At 36.6% G+C, this 17,026-nt stretch overlaps 1 protein-coding gene across 1 annotated transcript in view; it reads left to right on the top strand.

Moving 5' to 3' along the window:
* Window positions 1-17,026, top strand: part of LOC139722828 (contactin-2-like) — a 103,658-nt gene that overhangs the window by 48,897 nt on the left and 37,735 nt on the right. Inside the window, exons 8-11 of the mRNA XM_071634122.1 lie at window positions 2,189-2,311; window positions 8,186-8,339; window positions 13,941-14,056; window positions 16,690-16,965. Of these exons, the coding sequence (XP_071490223.1) occupies window positions 2,189-2,311; window positions 8,186-8,339; window positions 13,941-14,056; window positions 16,690-16,965 (669 nt within the window). The remainder of the gene's footprint in view (window positions 1-2,188; window positions 2,312-8,185; window positions 8,340-13,940; window positions 14,057-16,689; window positions 16,966-17,026) is intronic.

Genomic DNA, 17,026 nt, shown 5'->3' with positions numbered 1-17,026 from the left:
ACAATAAGAACAAAAGACGAATCTAACACAATAAAAAACATGAATTCAGTTGCAAAAAAAAACCAAACATAACTATGATATCTGTATCCTTGAAGCCCAAAATATCAATAAAGGCAAAAAATAAATGAGGGAACTGAAGAATTTTCTGTGTTCACTCATGCGTAAAGTTTCGCTTTATATTGACCTGCTAGTTCGATAGCCAATTAAATTACCTTTTATGGTATATAATACATTGATTTTCATCAAAATCTTCTATGAAAATAATGAACTCAAAAAAGTGATTACTTTCTTTTTTTCCTGAGTGTACATAAAAAAAAAAAAAACAGCGAATAGAACATTTGGAACTATAGAGAGATTTCAGAATGGAGAGGAACGGAAACAAAAATTCAGGAGGCAGTTGTTAATTAATCACTAGCATAGTTTTGTGAGAAACTGTTGTGTTTTTTTCTGAAGAATAATTAGCAGGAAATTGTTTAGGCATGAATGAGAGAGAGAGAAATATTGAAAGAGAGGGAGAAATGGGAGGGGCAGAATTAAAATGAGAGTGAACATAAAAATGTAAACAATGCACTGGGGGGAGGGGGTAGTGACAAAAGGGATGATATGGGGAAAGCCCCCTAGAATCATGGATAAAGCGGGTCACAAAGGAGCAAACTTTGTGATTAATGTCGCCAAAGGTAGGACAAACAGGATGCTGGTATAAATTCAGTGGATCATCAGGAAAGGGGGGGGGAGAGAGAAGGAAGGAGGAGGGATTAAGAAGAAGTGTGATATTGCAGTCTCTTGTACTGTGATTGTATTCTTTCTCAAAGCAGGGTTTTTGGGAGATTGGCCTGCTTCCACTTAGTGCCTCACCCGTGTGAATGAACTCCATCCTGTATTTTCACCGAAGACATAATGAAATAATTTTGAAAAGCGTATCCCAAGGGATGATGTGATAAGGATATATTATGTGGTACATGATATTTGCAAAGAAAGATGAACAACAGAGCGATGAAAGTTTCAACAGAATCAGAAAAGTTGGACAATGTGTGTGAACATTCATGTCATTAAAAGTAATCTTGATCACAGAACTGCAGTATTGACATTGTGTGATGTGAAACATCATAATTTCCAATATTTGAGTTTATTTTGATACAGCACATCTTGATTTGGCTTCATGACATTGCTGAAAATAAATCAGCAATATTTCACTTCCTCCACAACAAAGGGATAGTGACTTCCTTCAACAAACCTGTAACATATAATTCAAACCTCCCCCCCCCAAAAAAAAGAGAAAACAACAACATTGAAGGATTTCTTCACAAGTATTCAAGTCACGTTCATGTGACCAAGCAGGCTACGTCAAGATAACTGCCCTCGACAAGACCTCCTGAACACTTCTTTCATTTTGTTCACAAATTTTCCTGATCTCTTGCTATGATATGCTTCTGTCATTCAGAGCAGCTGTCTATTGTGGGTAAATTCTCCTCAAAAGCTTGCTTGTGATCCTAAAATTAGACATTCCCTCTTACTAGTTAATTTAACAAACAAGATGCCATCTTTAAATAGTAACACATATAATGTCAGGCTCTGCAGTATCATTCTCAACTTTTTATCATCTCCTATTATTAACTTTGAAAGCTTGTTTTATCAACTTCTTAATTTCCAGTCTGCTGTGACATTGAAATGTGTTAAGCACTCTTAACCAAAACATGACGTGCTGTCACTTTCCTTCAGAACACGTCTTTCAGCATGAAGTTTTTTGCAATTGATCTGTTTAATGGTTTTGACATAGTAAGTTTGGAAATGGGAGAGGGTTTGATTTCATGATGAACATATGATCTTTGATCCAATCTACATAAATTTGTATACATGTTCGGGTACAATACACTGTCTCTTCATCGCAGTCAACTGATTTTAAAACGATCTTTATGAATTATCACTTATTCATATGAATTTCCGGCAAAGAAGCAACTAGCAATTATACCATTGCACTTTGCAATTTCAAGGTAATGTTATTTTTCCAAGGTATTTTAAAAAGGAAATAAACAGGCAGAAATCTGCCAAATATTTCTGGATTTTTACTTGTTGCTCCACCATTAACCAAAGTATGATTATGGAAAATGTCAACCTTGATTCCATACAAGTATTAATTTATCTATTTCAATTGTTTCTTCTTTTTATTTTGTCCTCTGGTCATTCATAGCTGAAGGGGACCTGTTCATCTTGTCGGTCAGCAAGGAAGATGAGGGCAGCTACTTTTGTGTGGCCAGCAACGAATACATTCCACGGCAGGTGACCTCTCGCAGTGCAACATTGACCGTTGCAGGTATGTCCACGTGAGCAATGCCACATGGTGTCTTTTCACACTTAGCTTATTTTTGATGTGCTCTCTGATCTTCAGGGTGAAAGCTTCTCGCGCAAAGTCCGACGAGTTTGTCATCTCGTCAGCCCTAAATTTGGCCGGAGCATTTCTCCTTCCCGGCCGACGTAAACTTGTTTTGACATTTAGTGGTTATTTCACCCCAATTAGATTTCCCACCGAGACGTGAACAAGGCCTCCGGGAATAAGGCATGAATCCTCAGCCACACGTAGAATCAATGGGGGTTGTCTGTTTTAAGACTCAAGAAGACATTGAGTTTTTGTTTTGTTTTATATAAGTTGTATATCGGTCAAGTGGTTCATCCTTGTCAAATTTTAAGTGTAAATATATCATGGTTGGTAAACCAGTTATATTTGTCCATGCATAGTTACAGGTCATAGCAGAGATTCTTGCTGTATGCCATTTAAAACCCTTTTTGTTTAGTGGGTTATTTTTGTTTGTTTTTTAGTGCTGAACATGAGGAGTTTACAGTGTCATAATTTCTCATTTTAGCAGATTTTTTTTTTCTTTCCTTGTGTGTGTGTGTCTGTCTTTTTAAGGCAGATTTGAAACACAGATTTGAATTCAATATTGTAAAATACTCCAGCATTTCCAAAAGTAACTACCATACGTCCTGCATTTTTTCAAGTTTCTGCCTTTATAGATTCATACATAATGTATATACATTATGTATAAATGTATATATATGTCGAAATGTATATATATATATTGAAGTGTAATCATGACAGAGATCCCCAGGCCACAAATATGGCGACTGATTTTATAAAACATTATTGAACTACATTTCATATATACATGTATGCAAGATGGTTTCATGTGTTTTGTGAGTGGATGCATGCACTTTGCATTCAGTGTAAGAACAAAGATCAATTGAATATTAATTGTTCTATTTCATTCTGTCTACCAAGTTTATTTTTTAAGCACTACTGTACACACTTTAATTCATAAGCATAAACTTAAGCTTTCTAAGTTTTTATGCTGTATGTCATATATTTCACGATTCTTAGGGACCTGTATTAACAATTTTGCGAGTGGTTTGATTCTTTGTCAAGAACCACAACAATGGAATAAGATTTAGGCATCATCTCTCTGCAAGAAGACAGTTAGCATTATCTCACTTGAAGACAATATCTAGTTTTGCAGTGTATTTGCAAGTTTATTCAGTAAAGATCAGGCCACTTGCTAAAATTGCAAGTATAGATACTACTAAAAAAAGGTCATATAATATATAATATCTTGAACAGCCTTAAAGCATACATCTGAGCAAGCCATGGGTAGACTGCCTTTATTGACTGATCTCTTCCATGGAGTGTACAACAAACGTGTAATATTAAATGCAACTTGTAGCTTTCTGACTTTACATCATTATGTCTGCACATTGTATCTGCTGTAATTGAATCCCACAAACAAATTTGTTTCATAGCTTCAGTCATTTCTTAGAGGAAGAAAAAAAAACAGGGTTGAGGTGTTTTTGAAAGGAGAATGTAATTTTATAAGGAAACTGTGACTGTGCATGTACTGAATTTCTTCTTGAGGTTTTGATAGCTGTTTTTTGCCTGTCCCTAGTGACTGAACAAAGCAAAACAAGGAGCAATTTAATATCTGACATTTCTTGCCATTTATGCCTGGTAAAGGAAGTCCTCCATCTCCCCCCCCCCCCCCCCCCCCCCCACACACACACACCTGAGGGCTGACTTAAAAAGAAAACACACACCTGGGAATTGAGTAAAAATCCACAGTTCTTGCATGCTGTTAAGCAGCATTTCCTTACTCAGTGCTGCAACTTACAGGAAGTTCTTAAAACCTTACACATGCAGGGGGTTTCCAGTAAGGAGGTAGTCTTATTTGATTAAAAAACTTCTCAGAACTTTATTACAACTGGATTTTGACATTTAATTATTGAATCATTATTGAAACTTTCTGTTTGTTTTGTTGTTGTTGTTGTTTAAAGTTTCCGTAAGGCCTGTTCAGAATGCGATAAGATATGCCCAGATGTCTCTCTAAGGAAGTATTACTCAGTAACATGATAAAGTTTACGACCAAAAGTCTATATAAAGATATTTATTCTTTGTCATGAAATAATTCAGAGTTGTTGTTCAGGTAAGTGGAAAGGAATTGCTATGTTAAATGTCTTTCAGCGAGATGATTTCAAAGAGCTTTGTCTCAGCCAGCCCCATCCCTCTCAATAAATATTCTCTATTTTATCAAGAAGCAATGTAACATGGAAAACCTACATTGCAGGTTGCCTCCTGGATTAAGCAGGAGACCTTTATAAGGCACCAACAGAAGGAAAAACATTATTTTTTTTTTATTAAAGAAAGAAACGGAAGGAAAAAGTCATAACAGACTCATGACATGGTATCATTATAAAATCTTATGGAATCAACTCTTGTTTGACCTAACATACTACAAAATGTACTCGGCAATTACATATCAATTTATCATACATAACCAGAAACAACAAATAAAAGATACATACACACAAATAAATTGGAGTATGTTATATTCTATTCTAAAACACACATTTCTGTCTTAATAGTACAATTTTGTGTCATCCTTCTGTTTTCTTGGTTGATAACTAATGAAAGGAAAAAGAAAAGGTTTATAAAGTCATTCAGTTAAAGGTTGGAATTTGGATACTGGAATGACTCACTATATTTTAGCCTGGCATAATTTGTCCAGTCACTCATAAATAAATGAGATACCCTTATTATTACTGCATGGTCATGCCTGCTTCAGCACTTTGTCCAGCCGGGCAGTCATCACAGTCCCTGTGATGTAATTATCGTTGAGTATCAGCCGCCATAACATTTGGTCCACAGTGGTTTTAAGTTCAGAATTAGATTAGGAGAAGTGTTATATAAAAAAAAAAACAAGCAAAACCAAAGCAAAAAGAAGAATCTCTTCATAAGATGGAGCAAATGTAGATGATGTAAAAACAGCTCCAAATTGTGAGTTACTAGAGGTTAAATTGAAAATGGACGTAAGATGGGGTGTAGGTATGGCAGTATCTAATGCAAAGAGCAGCCACAAATTTCATTTTAGTTTTAGAAATATTTGAACAGTCTGCATCTAACTGAGGATTATTCTCTCTAGTACCAATGTACATTTACATTGGAATACTAAGCAATTGCAACTCGAAGGAATGATTGATTATTCATTAATAGCAGATTATTTGACTGTGAATGATTGATGTGGCTTGAGTGTGTATGGTTCGTGACAATATCTTATGAAGCACTGATTGTTGGTTCTTATCAGATTATCTACAACGTACATGTACATTGTGTATCGTTTTGGTTATTAAGAGAAAATCCATGATGATATTACAGTATGTTGCTTTGTACAAAATAAGAAAAATGAGAGATGTAAATTGGTAAAATTTTGGGAAATATCAGACTCATAAAAACAGAATGTAAATGAATTGTAAAAGTTCTGAGAGTAGAATGATTTGGTAACTCAGTGTGATCTAGATTTTGAACAGCTCGCAATTTGTTTTGTACGAAAGATTTCACTTTTTCTTTTCATTTTTGTCAAATATTTGTCACAGACAGAAAGTATCCACTGAGGAGGACATGTAACTTCATGTTAATATAATCATGTAAAGGTCTGAAGAACAGACACTGAAGAAAAAAAAATTCTCTCAGGAGAAGTTACAATTTATGGATTTTTTGTGTACAAACTGGAGAGCTCCTCAACACACAGAATTGCCAACCTGTCTTAGTCTGTAGAACTTGAACAATTTATAATTTCTTTATGTGTTCAATTTTCCCCCTTCTGATTTTCCTGTTTTTCATATGAAGCAGCATAGTGTCAGGGTGGAATTTCCCTTAAAGAGTACTTCACCTGCAGTATAAAAATATCTCAGTCTTCTGTCCTAGGAATTCCAATATTTTTGTTTTGTTTGCTTTGTTTTCTGATTTATTTTTATTTTTTTGCTTGTTTCCAAGGCATCATTTTTGTTTGTTTATCAGTTCACCTCTTGGCAGGTAAACGTAAGATTTTTAGCTCTAAAATGATAGTTTCCTTCCTGCTCTTCGGAACCCTCTTCAACTGTCTTGGTCAGGGGGAGGGGCGTGTTTCCTGCCATTCTATCTGTCAGTTCTTATTTCCTGCCTCTTGGTGCAAATCCCGCGGCTACCGGATGACGTTTTAATCGAGACGCGCACAATTACTGTCATTGATGGATAGATAGTGATCTCAATTTAAGCGTCACAAGATGATTACAATGAGCCGGTCTTTTCTTTTGAACTGTGTCCTCTTTTTGACATAAATATTGTGGGTAATGGAATTAGAGCGTGGATTTTTTTTTTTTTTTTTTTTTTGGTCTTGATAATACTATTTACTTCCTCAGGTGTGCACTTTCTTCATTCTTCGAGTAGCATTAGCATCAGAAAGGATTTTTTTTTATGTCAAAGAGTAAAGTCAGTCACTACACAGGGCTGTCATTTTCATTTTTTAGCTTTGATTTCTTAGGAAATGTAAAGTCAGAAGTTTGCTTTCATTATGACATATTTCCATTGATTATTTAATTATCTCACACTGTGTGCCCTCATTGCTTTTATTTTCAATGTAACTATCAGACGTGAAGTTAATATTCAATTCATACCATTTTTCAATAGTGTATAATGTCAGTCTGTTTTGATGCCAAAAGTGAAGATTTTTAGATGATCATTAATTGATTTAATGATATTTGTAGCACTTCTCATCTATGTCTTTTTATTCAGACATTGCAACCACATTTACTTTATGATTACCACCAAACTATTAAATCAGATCACACTTTACTAGGTCAATTCTCAGTATTGAATATTTGGGTAAAATGAAATTTTGCATAATGCAGAATTAAATCAGTGGAATTATTTGTAGCATACAGTAGCTACTCTCAAAAGAGGTTACAATGTTGTGAGATATATGCATTGTTCATTTCTGTGTGTTTGTTACTTACCTCTTCATATTCTAGTCCTTCTTCCTTCCTTTCCTATTTGTTTCACTTAGGCAATCTCTCATTACTTTCTTCTATTTTTGTCTTCAGTTTTTCCACTCTCTACATGTACCTTGTATTCTTTCTTTCATGATTCCTTTCCACTTTCTTATCCTCTGCCCCTGTTAAATCCCAGATTCTTTTTTTTACTCATTAATATCCCTTTTAATTTAAATTATTTCTATCGTGTTTTGACCCCATTTTGTATTACTCTCCTTGTTGTCACCTTTTCATACCCTCGTTTCACTTTAACTATTTACGCTGTGTCTTCTTCTCTCTCTCCCTTTCTCTCACTGTTTATTTAATCTGTCTTGATATCTTCCTTTAATTTTCTCCTCCCCCTGTTTATTTTTCTATTTTATATCTTTTCCCCTTTCTCCCATCTATCTATCAATCTACTTGTCTATCAATTCAACTGTCCATCCATATATGTATCCATCCATTTATCCATCAAGCTGTCCATTCATCTATCAATCCATTCATATAAGTGTCGATCCATTTATCTCCCAATCCAATCATATTTCTATCTATCAATTCAAATATCCATCCATCTACAGGTATCTAGATCTATCTATTTATACATACATCTACCCATCAGCCTGTCCAATCATCTATTTGTCTATCGAGATCCATCCAGATGTCTATCCATCTATCTATCCATCTGTCTATCCATCCATATACAAACAGGTTGTATATATAGATGGATGGATAGACAGATGGATAGATAAATGGATAGACATCTCCCTATCCATTTATCCATCTGTCTTCATGTATATCTGTGTACATGTATCTATCCATCCTTTCACCAATGTATCCATGGCTTCTTTCCACTTTCCAGTGCGTGCCAGCATCACCAACCCACCAAACAGGACCGAGGTAGTTCTGGGTAGTGAGCTCAGCCTTGACTGCCAGGCGGCAGGGGACCCTCCTCCCACCATAGTCTGGTACAAGGATGGCAGGCTGCTGACGGCAAACAGCCGCACTACCATTGGGTGAGTACTTTCTGGTTTTTGATTCTGAAGTAGGTGTAATATCACCTCAATTTTCAAGGCAGTATTTGTGTTATTTTATTTGTCTGTTTGGTCATCATGTGTTTGACATCATTCCACCATTGCAAAGGGGAAAAATCAGACACTGACCATGTTTTGGTAACAGACATTCAAACTTATAAAAGTGGTAAGTAACAGAATCATAAGACAAACAAAACACACAGCCCGAGTTGTGAAATTGCACATTTGCAAACTTACTATGTATATCCTGAGTTTCAAAAGTCCAGATATATTCAAGTTAGCTTTGTCCTGCAATCATACATATGATATTTTTTAGAATATTTCAATTTGTGCACTTGGATATTTAACCTACATGTATTGTGAATTCCAGTTTCTCTTTAACCCATTGAGGACGGTTTGAGTTTGCTACAACTTGCATTTCCCATAGACACTTGCCTGAGTATACTCGGGACTCGTCCTTTAAGGACCACATTGACATAATATTCATACCTCTAATTAGCTCCTTTTACAGTGTGATGTCAATTCTCCTACTCATTTACTATTCCGTGTAATGTTCAAAGCTTCATTATGCTAAGCTGCTCAAATCTCTATCTTTATGTTTGTTTGTTTTTTCATAAGTGAATTTGCATAATTACCTCCGCCAAGGGAGGAGGTTATGTTTTCGTTACCGTTGGTTTGTGTGTTTGTTCGTTCGTTCGTTCATTAGTTTGTCCGTGTGCAAAATAACTCAAAAAGTAGTAAACGGATTTGGATGAAACTTGCAGGAGAGGTTTAGAATGATACAAGTAACAAACGATTAACTTTTGGTAGTGATCCGAGAATTTTGGGGGAATTTATGAAGGATTTTTTATATTTTGGCAGGTAGGGTCAATGAACTGTGGAGTTCAGGCTGCGTGTATTTGAGGTTTGCATGCGCGCACTAAAGTGCGTGCTCTAGTTTCTGCTAGGGCTAGGCGCGCTGTGCAGCTGAGGGTTTATGACGTAACAAAGGCTTCTATATTGGGAAATCGGGAGACTTTCAGCACACTATTATAAACACTTTCAGCTTGAAGTATAAGTACGTATGGGTGGAAATCACTGATATCTCTATGGAAGAACAAGATCAGTGATGGAAATGAGCTGCATGCTTTGCGGAGGTCTGCGCTCTCAGAGTGCTTCTCTAGTTATGTATTTTTTTTTTCATAAGTGAATTTGCATATCTATGAACTGGGATGGAGCATATCATGACACTTTGCTGTACGTCAGAATTAGGTACAAATTGGTTGACAGGCAGTACGCCTTGATTGAGTGATGGTGCTCTCTATGGCTCCATTTAATCTTGTCAAGCGAACATGAGATTATCAACCGACCAATCAGAGTGTGGGCTTTCTCTGACAGTGCGCCAGCATGCATGTGTGTCGTTCACTCATTCCATCACAGTGTATAATTGCTCCCGACGTATGCCCACATTCGACCTGCTGAGGAACATTATATATAGCACTCATCTATGGGATGGTGTTGGTGTACCTAATGCTGATTCATCTTAATGTTATTACTTTAGTCATCATTCTTTTCCCTTTGTCTCATCCATGGTTGGGTAAGGTTAAAGGTCATGTAAAGGTTAAGGGAAGTGTTACTTGGAATAATATTGCATACAGTAGTTGTTTTTATCGAGACATAAACCATTAATACAAAAAGTGTATTATGTTCAATGTGGTAAACATACATAACTGGTCAAAAATCAAAGCTGCAAAACTTTTTTTTTTGTGGTAATTTCAGTGCCCAACTACCCATTTGTAGAGGCTCTTCAAAATGTTCTGTTTTGTATTTCAACAAGTGGAGGAAATGAGGTGATCAAAGGAAGTTGTTGTTGTGTTTTTTTTGAAAATTGCATAATTATGATATTTGCACATTATGGGAGAAAAAAGAAGAAGATCACCTTATATTTTCTGTTGTACACACAAACACAAAAGTACATTTTTTATATACATGCACCAACACTTGAAAATGGAAGTTTCAGCTTCAGTTTCAGTGCTACAATATATACAAATCCAGGATATATAATTGAAATCAAATTTATCTCATGCCACACTAATGATAATAATAACAATAGTAATCACGAATGCTCATTTTAATGATTTTGATTATAAATTGTATTCATACCAATATTAATGGTGGCACAACATTTGCTCTGGTCTTATTTTCTCCAAGGACTTAGGGTAAGGATTAAGATTGTGATAGGGTTGGAAGTTTAGTTTGATGTGAGGATTAGGATCAGGGTTAATAGGTTTGTGTTTGTGGGTATAGGTTTTATGTTTGGTTTAGCGAGCAGATATTTCATGGGAGCAATTGTCGCAAGAGCAAATGTCATGGAACCAATATTTATAGTGCAATAACTATTATTGCTGCTGCAAATCAATGAGGACAATAGTAGTAGTAATAATAATTACTCACAATTAATGATAATGATATTGAATTCTGGTAATAATAAAGCATGCTGATGGTGACTGGTGTTATAATCTTCATAACCATATATACTGATAACCGTATAGGTCTTCTTAAAAGCAAAGACATTTGGAGAGATGGGGTCAATGCTTCTGAGTTGTTCTAAACACTACAAGCAGCTTTTAGCGAGAATGTAGTACTGTCAAGAACACTTACAAAACTTTAATGTAATAATTCAAAATACAACATTGTGGAATGAACATGTATCAGACACTGATTACCCTCATTATGCTGATATACTGTATATATACACTGTAAGTATAACTGCAGTGAATGCAACATTTCCTTTTATTTTGTTGAATATCCTTGCTAGTACATGTAGTTGCGAATATTGCTTTTATTTGACATGGTGCATAAATGTACAGTACTGTATGCATGGTATGTACTTGGTCTACTCTATGTCTCAGACTTTGATATTTGAAGCTCTAAAAGTCTGTCCTGGCGCTTCGCTGAAATCTGGAGATGTTTGAAAGTCTTAGTGGGCATTTTTCCCACTTCCTGTTGTTCATTGCATGTCAGATGGGTGAGGAATTTCATACATCACTGATGTGTCCAGTGAGACATAGCTGGCATGAATGGGCATTTTTCCATTTTCCTTCTCTGCGTGCGGAAGCTGCAGATAGAGCTCATGGTTGAGAACATTTTTTTAGAAGCTGATTAATTAATGGATCCCAGGCTTAATTGTAAGACAATAATCAGATATTAGGAGGTGTTGAGGGGCATAACCAAACAATATATATGTATGCTGGATTTAGCACTATCTACTGGATGTAGAATGGTCGGTTTGTGGATTGTGATGAAAAACATGATTTATCAATAGATGAAAAGACTCACTGGGCTACAAGGTGAAGCACTTTAAATCTCTGAACTGTCAATGCCTTATAATGACCCCACTGACCAGAAGCATGACCCAAGGCACCCTCACCCTGGACTTTTAATGTAGTGGCAAGTTGGAGGTCATGTTTTACGAAATTAAAAGATTGAATTTTAGTTGCCTGCCATTCAAACACTCTGCATTCAAGAGGCAAATTATTGTGAGGGCTTCCATGAAAACCAAGATGGACCGTCTGATTTTCACATTACGATGTGATAATCACTGATTTTTTTTTTCTTTTGTGTTCACACACAAGGATTACAAATTTTTGCAATCCATTTCAAATCAATATAAAATGTGAAAACCATTATTTTCTGGTGTGTGTGTGTGTGTGTGTGTGTGTGTGTGTGTGTGTGTGTGTGTGTGTGTGTGTGAACAGGCCTATACATGTGTACTCTCAATGGCAAATATTGCAGATCTAGTTGGTCTTTTTCTATCAAGTGTCAAACTGGTGTCACAAGTCACGCAATCTCCTCCACTCCACCTGCCAGTATCCCCCCCCCCCCCAATCGCCCTCCTGGTCCCATGTTCCTCCAATTATACAGAGTTTCCTGGTCAGACGCTCCAGTTGTGGGCAGGAATCACAGATCATCCCCAAGACAATAACAGGCCATCCATGCTTTGTGTTTGCCAATTACCTTGAAAATTAAGTGCAGGTTTTTACTCCTTTGTGCGTGGAATATGGCTTTCTCCCACTCTGAAAGTTCTGTTCACTGGCAGGCCTCGATCACCAAGAAAAAGTGTTACTATACAGAAAACATAACAAACAAGAAAAATAAATTAAACAAAGACCTGAATGTATTTGAAGGGAAAATCCACTCACATGTTAAAGTTGACTGATTGACGGAATAAAGGCAAACAAACATGACGGTTGATGTTTGATTAATATCAAACTCACACACAAAAAAAAAATGATGGAATTTCAGTTATTCTTTTGATTCCCATGAATAATGATATTGGTTTCAACCACCTTTCAATCATCTTAATTACAGTGATTTGTAGTGATGTCATCACAATTACATCAATGCTTTTTCAGTAACCAAAAATATTGTAGATATCGTATTTTCAATTGATGATTAATCATTGTCATGATCCCACTCTTCATAAACAGTCATGGGCTGAGTTATTACAACTCCATACTTTCTGGATTGCAAGGGTATAAAAATTTCTTCATATAATGATTATTAATTTCCTTTTTTTGTTTAAAGAAAGAAACTATGCATTATGTTATTTTTTTATAATGGAGACTCAGTCTTTGAATATCATTTTTTTTTAAGTTGGAAATAACATAAAGCAAAAAGAAGGGCAAATAATAGGAAAGAAAAAATGACCACTTAACACGACAAGGGTATCATGTAGTTTAACTCCTTATGTGTCATGGCCTCCAGGTAGTTTTCATTTCCAACCATATCTGGGATTTGTCTCATGAGTATAGGTCTTTTGTGGCTGAAATTGGCAACACTGTCATTGTTTTATTGTCTTTGTTTTGATTGTATCTTTGTCAAAGCGAAACTTCATGACTACGCTCCTTGTAGGGTACAACATGTAGTCATGAAGACATATGTAGGGATGGGGGGGGGGGGGGGGGGGGAGAAGTGCAGAACTCTTGAAAGCTGGCAGCAAATCACAGGATGTCCATAGCTTCATGGTTGATTACCCACGGAAGGAGAACACTCGTCTTCAATTAGTGCTCTTGTTGTGCTGTGTGTCACTTAGCTACTGACAACTTTTATTTGCCCTCCATGATAAATACAACAGATCTGGAGGGCTTTTGCGTAGAAACTTTTTTACATGATGTAATCTCTGAATTGCAAAGTGAATGATAATAGCAGTACTGTTAGATAGATATTATATACAATGTATCACAGAGATCTGAGTGAAACACCGGTAAAAGAACATATTTTTATACTGTGAGCTTTCTCCCTAGACATTTGTCTATCGTCCAGGTCAGTATTTTAATTGTTTGCCAATATATGTGATAATATCAAGAAAAAGTAATAATTATTGGAATCCTAAATTCTGCATCTGGTTCTAGCCAGACCAATTCACACCAGGAGGGTTATGTTTTCTTTCTGTAATTTCATTAGTTGTGGAGTGCTGTGGCATTTCTTGCATGCATTTCTGTCTTACTATTACAACCAATATTTACATTGATTTCTGTAATGTTTAGTGAAATCACTACCATTTCAAAGCCACACTGTGTTCTTACCTCTTCTACACACCAGTTCGAATGGGCTACTCCACATCAGGAGCGTTGTCGCCATCGATGAAGGGACCTACAGTTGTGAGGCGAGCAACTCCTATGGTACCGACACAGCATCCGCGTTCGTCAACGTACTGAGTGAGTCACCCATGGGCCATTGTTCTGATTTCTTTTTTCTCGTTGTGGTATGTGATGCTCTTGTTCGCGTGAATCGGAGGCAATTATGACTCCAAAACCATTCTCCCGTGTATCATCGGCGAATGAATCACTCACTTGTTATGAATCAAGCCAGTCATTAGCTGCTCATATAGTCTTCCAAGACTTTCTGAAGAGCACCTTCACCCTTCCCCATCTAATCTAATGTCATGAAGACGCGTACCCAACCAAAAATCTAATGAGGTGACATAATGGTTGGTACTTTGCAGCAGTTTTGTGCCATCACGATTAGATGTACATAATACTTTGGGTCGTTCTTTGGGTGCTGACTTTCATCACCAAAAAATAGAGTGGACTGGAGAATTAAAAAGTGAAAAGTCACACAAAACTTTGTATTAAAAAAAGAGAGAGAACGGAGAGCTCAGATATATGTGGATTCACCTTACCAATGTTACTGACCTTACTGATTTTGACACACTTCTGGAATAATACAGATGTGATACTTAACCCATTCCGCACGGGAACCTGATGGCCTGTGTATTAAAGTCTATGGGCATTTCAGAATTGAGTATGGAATGGGTTAAATTCTTATACAGTTTGAATATGAAATGATCAATACTGTATAAGCTGTTATTTTCGCGAGGGTTCAATTTTCGCAATTTTCGTAAATCACAGTTGGATCGCGCATTTAACAACAGGCGAAAATGGCTCCATGCGCCCTGTTAACAGTGCATTAAGGTAAGCGTCGGCATCAATTCGCGAAAACAGCATCTCACGAAAATGTCTATGGCCTTGTCATTCGCGAAAATAACAGCGTATACAGTATCTGCCGGACTTCCCATAATGTGAAATAAACAAGCAAACATCATCTTTCTCACATACCTTCCTCCTCTCACTCCACCTATGAAAATCATGAATGAATAAAATTCTGGAATATCTACTCATACATTGTAAGTAGAAATTCTACAGATATCAAAAGAGAATATGATTTTGTGTGCATTTTGTTTTGTTTTGTGACACGTACTGCTTTTTAAAAAAAAATTAACAGCTGGTGTAGTGTTATAAACGAAAATCCAATGTTGTGGCATACCTGCTGATCAAAAACACAAGGACTTTATGGACAGATGACAGATGACACATTGTCATGGAATGCACACCATGTAAAAAAAAACAAACAAACACAGCACCAGCAAAGAATGGATTGTCAAATGTGTCTGAAGTATAATACCTGTCTGGTTAAACAGTTGTCTAATCAGCCTGGAAGACGGGATTAGGAATGTTATTGCAAATTTCACGAGAGCTGCACAATACCAAATCCCAGCCCTCATTTCCTCTAGCGTAGATTCTTTTTCCTGTTCTTTGTTTCTTTTTGTTTTGCCAAGAAAAGACAAGTGACAAAGCGGAAATAGTCCTCCTCTACAGCTGACAAACTTTGTCTGCTTGTTGTTATGGCGTTGCTAATCTGCCGTCGTACCAGACTCATTCTTGGAGGAAATCTGAGATCAACCCTCCTATCCGCACTCAGCCTGTTATTTCTACCTCAAAGCTTCTTTAAAAGAGAAAGAAAAGAAAAAGAGAATTGTCAAAAAAAAAACAGAACAGACAAACACCAGATGGGATGGGGGATCAATATTTGATTCTTAGGAGTAACTCTCACTTTGTAGGATGTTATTTTGATTAAAATCTGATGTTTTGATGACCTTATCAGGTTTACGGTTATTTAGATCTCTGCTAATGCCAGACAAAGCAAAAATTGTGGACTATTTTAGATTGCCCATTTTCAATGTAGAATGTGTTTGTCTGATAAAGTAGTGCTGCATCTGCCGCAGACACTACACAGTGCACGCTTTTTATAACGAACACAATTATTATTGCAAAATTATAAAAGAGAGAGAGATGGATATTGAATAAACTCAATGAAAGATTGAGATATTCCTATTTCCTTACTGTCTGACTGCTTATAGGGTAATGCACCCCAAACAAAATGTTTTAAAGGATGATATCAAAGCAGCAGATCAAAGAAAATCTGAATGAAATGTACTAAAAGTGAAGTAGTAACCACTTGAATTTCAATCCTTTTTACATCACTGGCTAATGACCTATCAGTGGTTATTCATTGTTGCTGTCCTTACCAAGTGGTGATGATCGATAGCTAGTACTGTAACATGAGGAATGTTCGCATGCATGTTAATTTTGCGAATTTCGCGAGCGCCAAGATTCGCAAAATTAAAATGCACATGAAAGTTTTTGTCTGCACTGTATGCATTGAACGCCAGTGGCAATTTGCAAAAATTTTATGTCATGAAAAAGGCCATTGGCTCCAATTCGCGAAAATTTCATGCCGCGAATATACAGTGTATCATGTTTTACAGTATACATTTACTCTTTTTCTCTACGGCCAAATATACTGGAAAATGTATGATCATAAATGCCATTTTTATTTGATATTAAGGTATACATGTACAAATTTTTGTATGAGTTAATGTTTTTTTATGACTGTCACATATACTGCATATCAACCTTTAACATCACAATGAATACATGAATATTCATGAGTTGTTTATGTATTTTGTTACATGTGTGTCCATATCCTTGTCAATACCTTCAACACACAGTCCCGCCCCAGATTACATCTGGACCTGGGGAGGTTACAGTGGCCGAGGGGTCCCAGACCACCATTCCCTGTGCGGTCATTGGTGACCCCGCCCCTAATGTCACCTGGTTTCGGGATGGGGCCGTGCTGGAGCTCGACCCATCGGACCCGTCCTTTGTGCTGACCAATCAGGGACTCTTCCTGACGGAGGCGCAGCTGGAGCATGCTGGGATGTACAGATGTCGCAGTGAGAACAGGGTTGGAATGGCGGAGTCAGAGGGAACTCTTACTGTGTGGAGTGAGTGTCTAAAACTAAGAAAATAAAGCAACGCTATTAAACATGATACAGTTTTCTCCAA

Source organism: Diadema antillarum, unplaced genomic scaffold (genome assembly GCF_040938485.1).
Source record: "Diadema antillarum isolate AM-2024a unplaced genomic scaffold, OU_Dant_1.0 scf00000172, whole genome shotgun sequence".
NCBI classification, from domain to species: domain Eukaryota; kingdom Metazoa; phylum Echinodermata; class Echinoidea; order Diadematoida; family Diadematidae; genus Diadema; species Diadema antillarum.
Note: the sequence above shows the minus strand (reverse complement) of the source record. Positions and strands in the feature narration are given on the sequence as shown.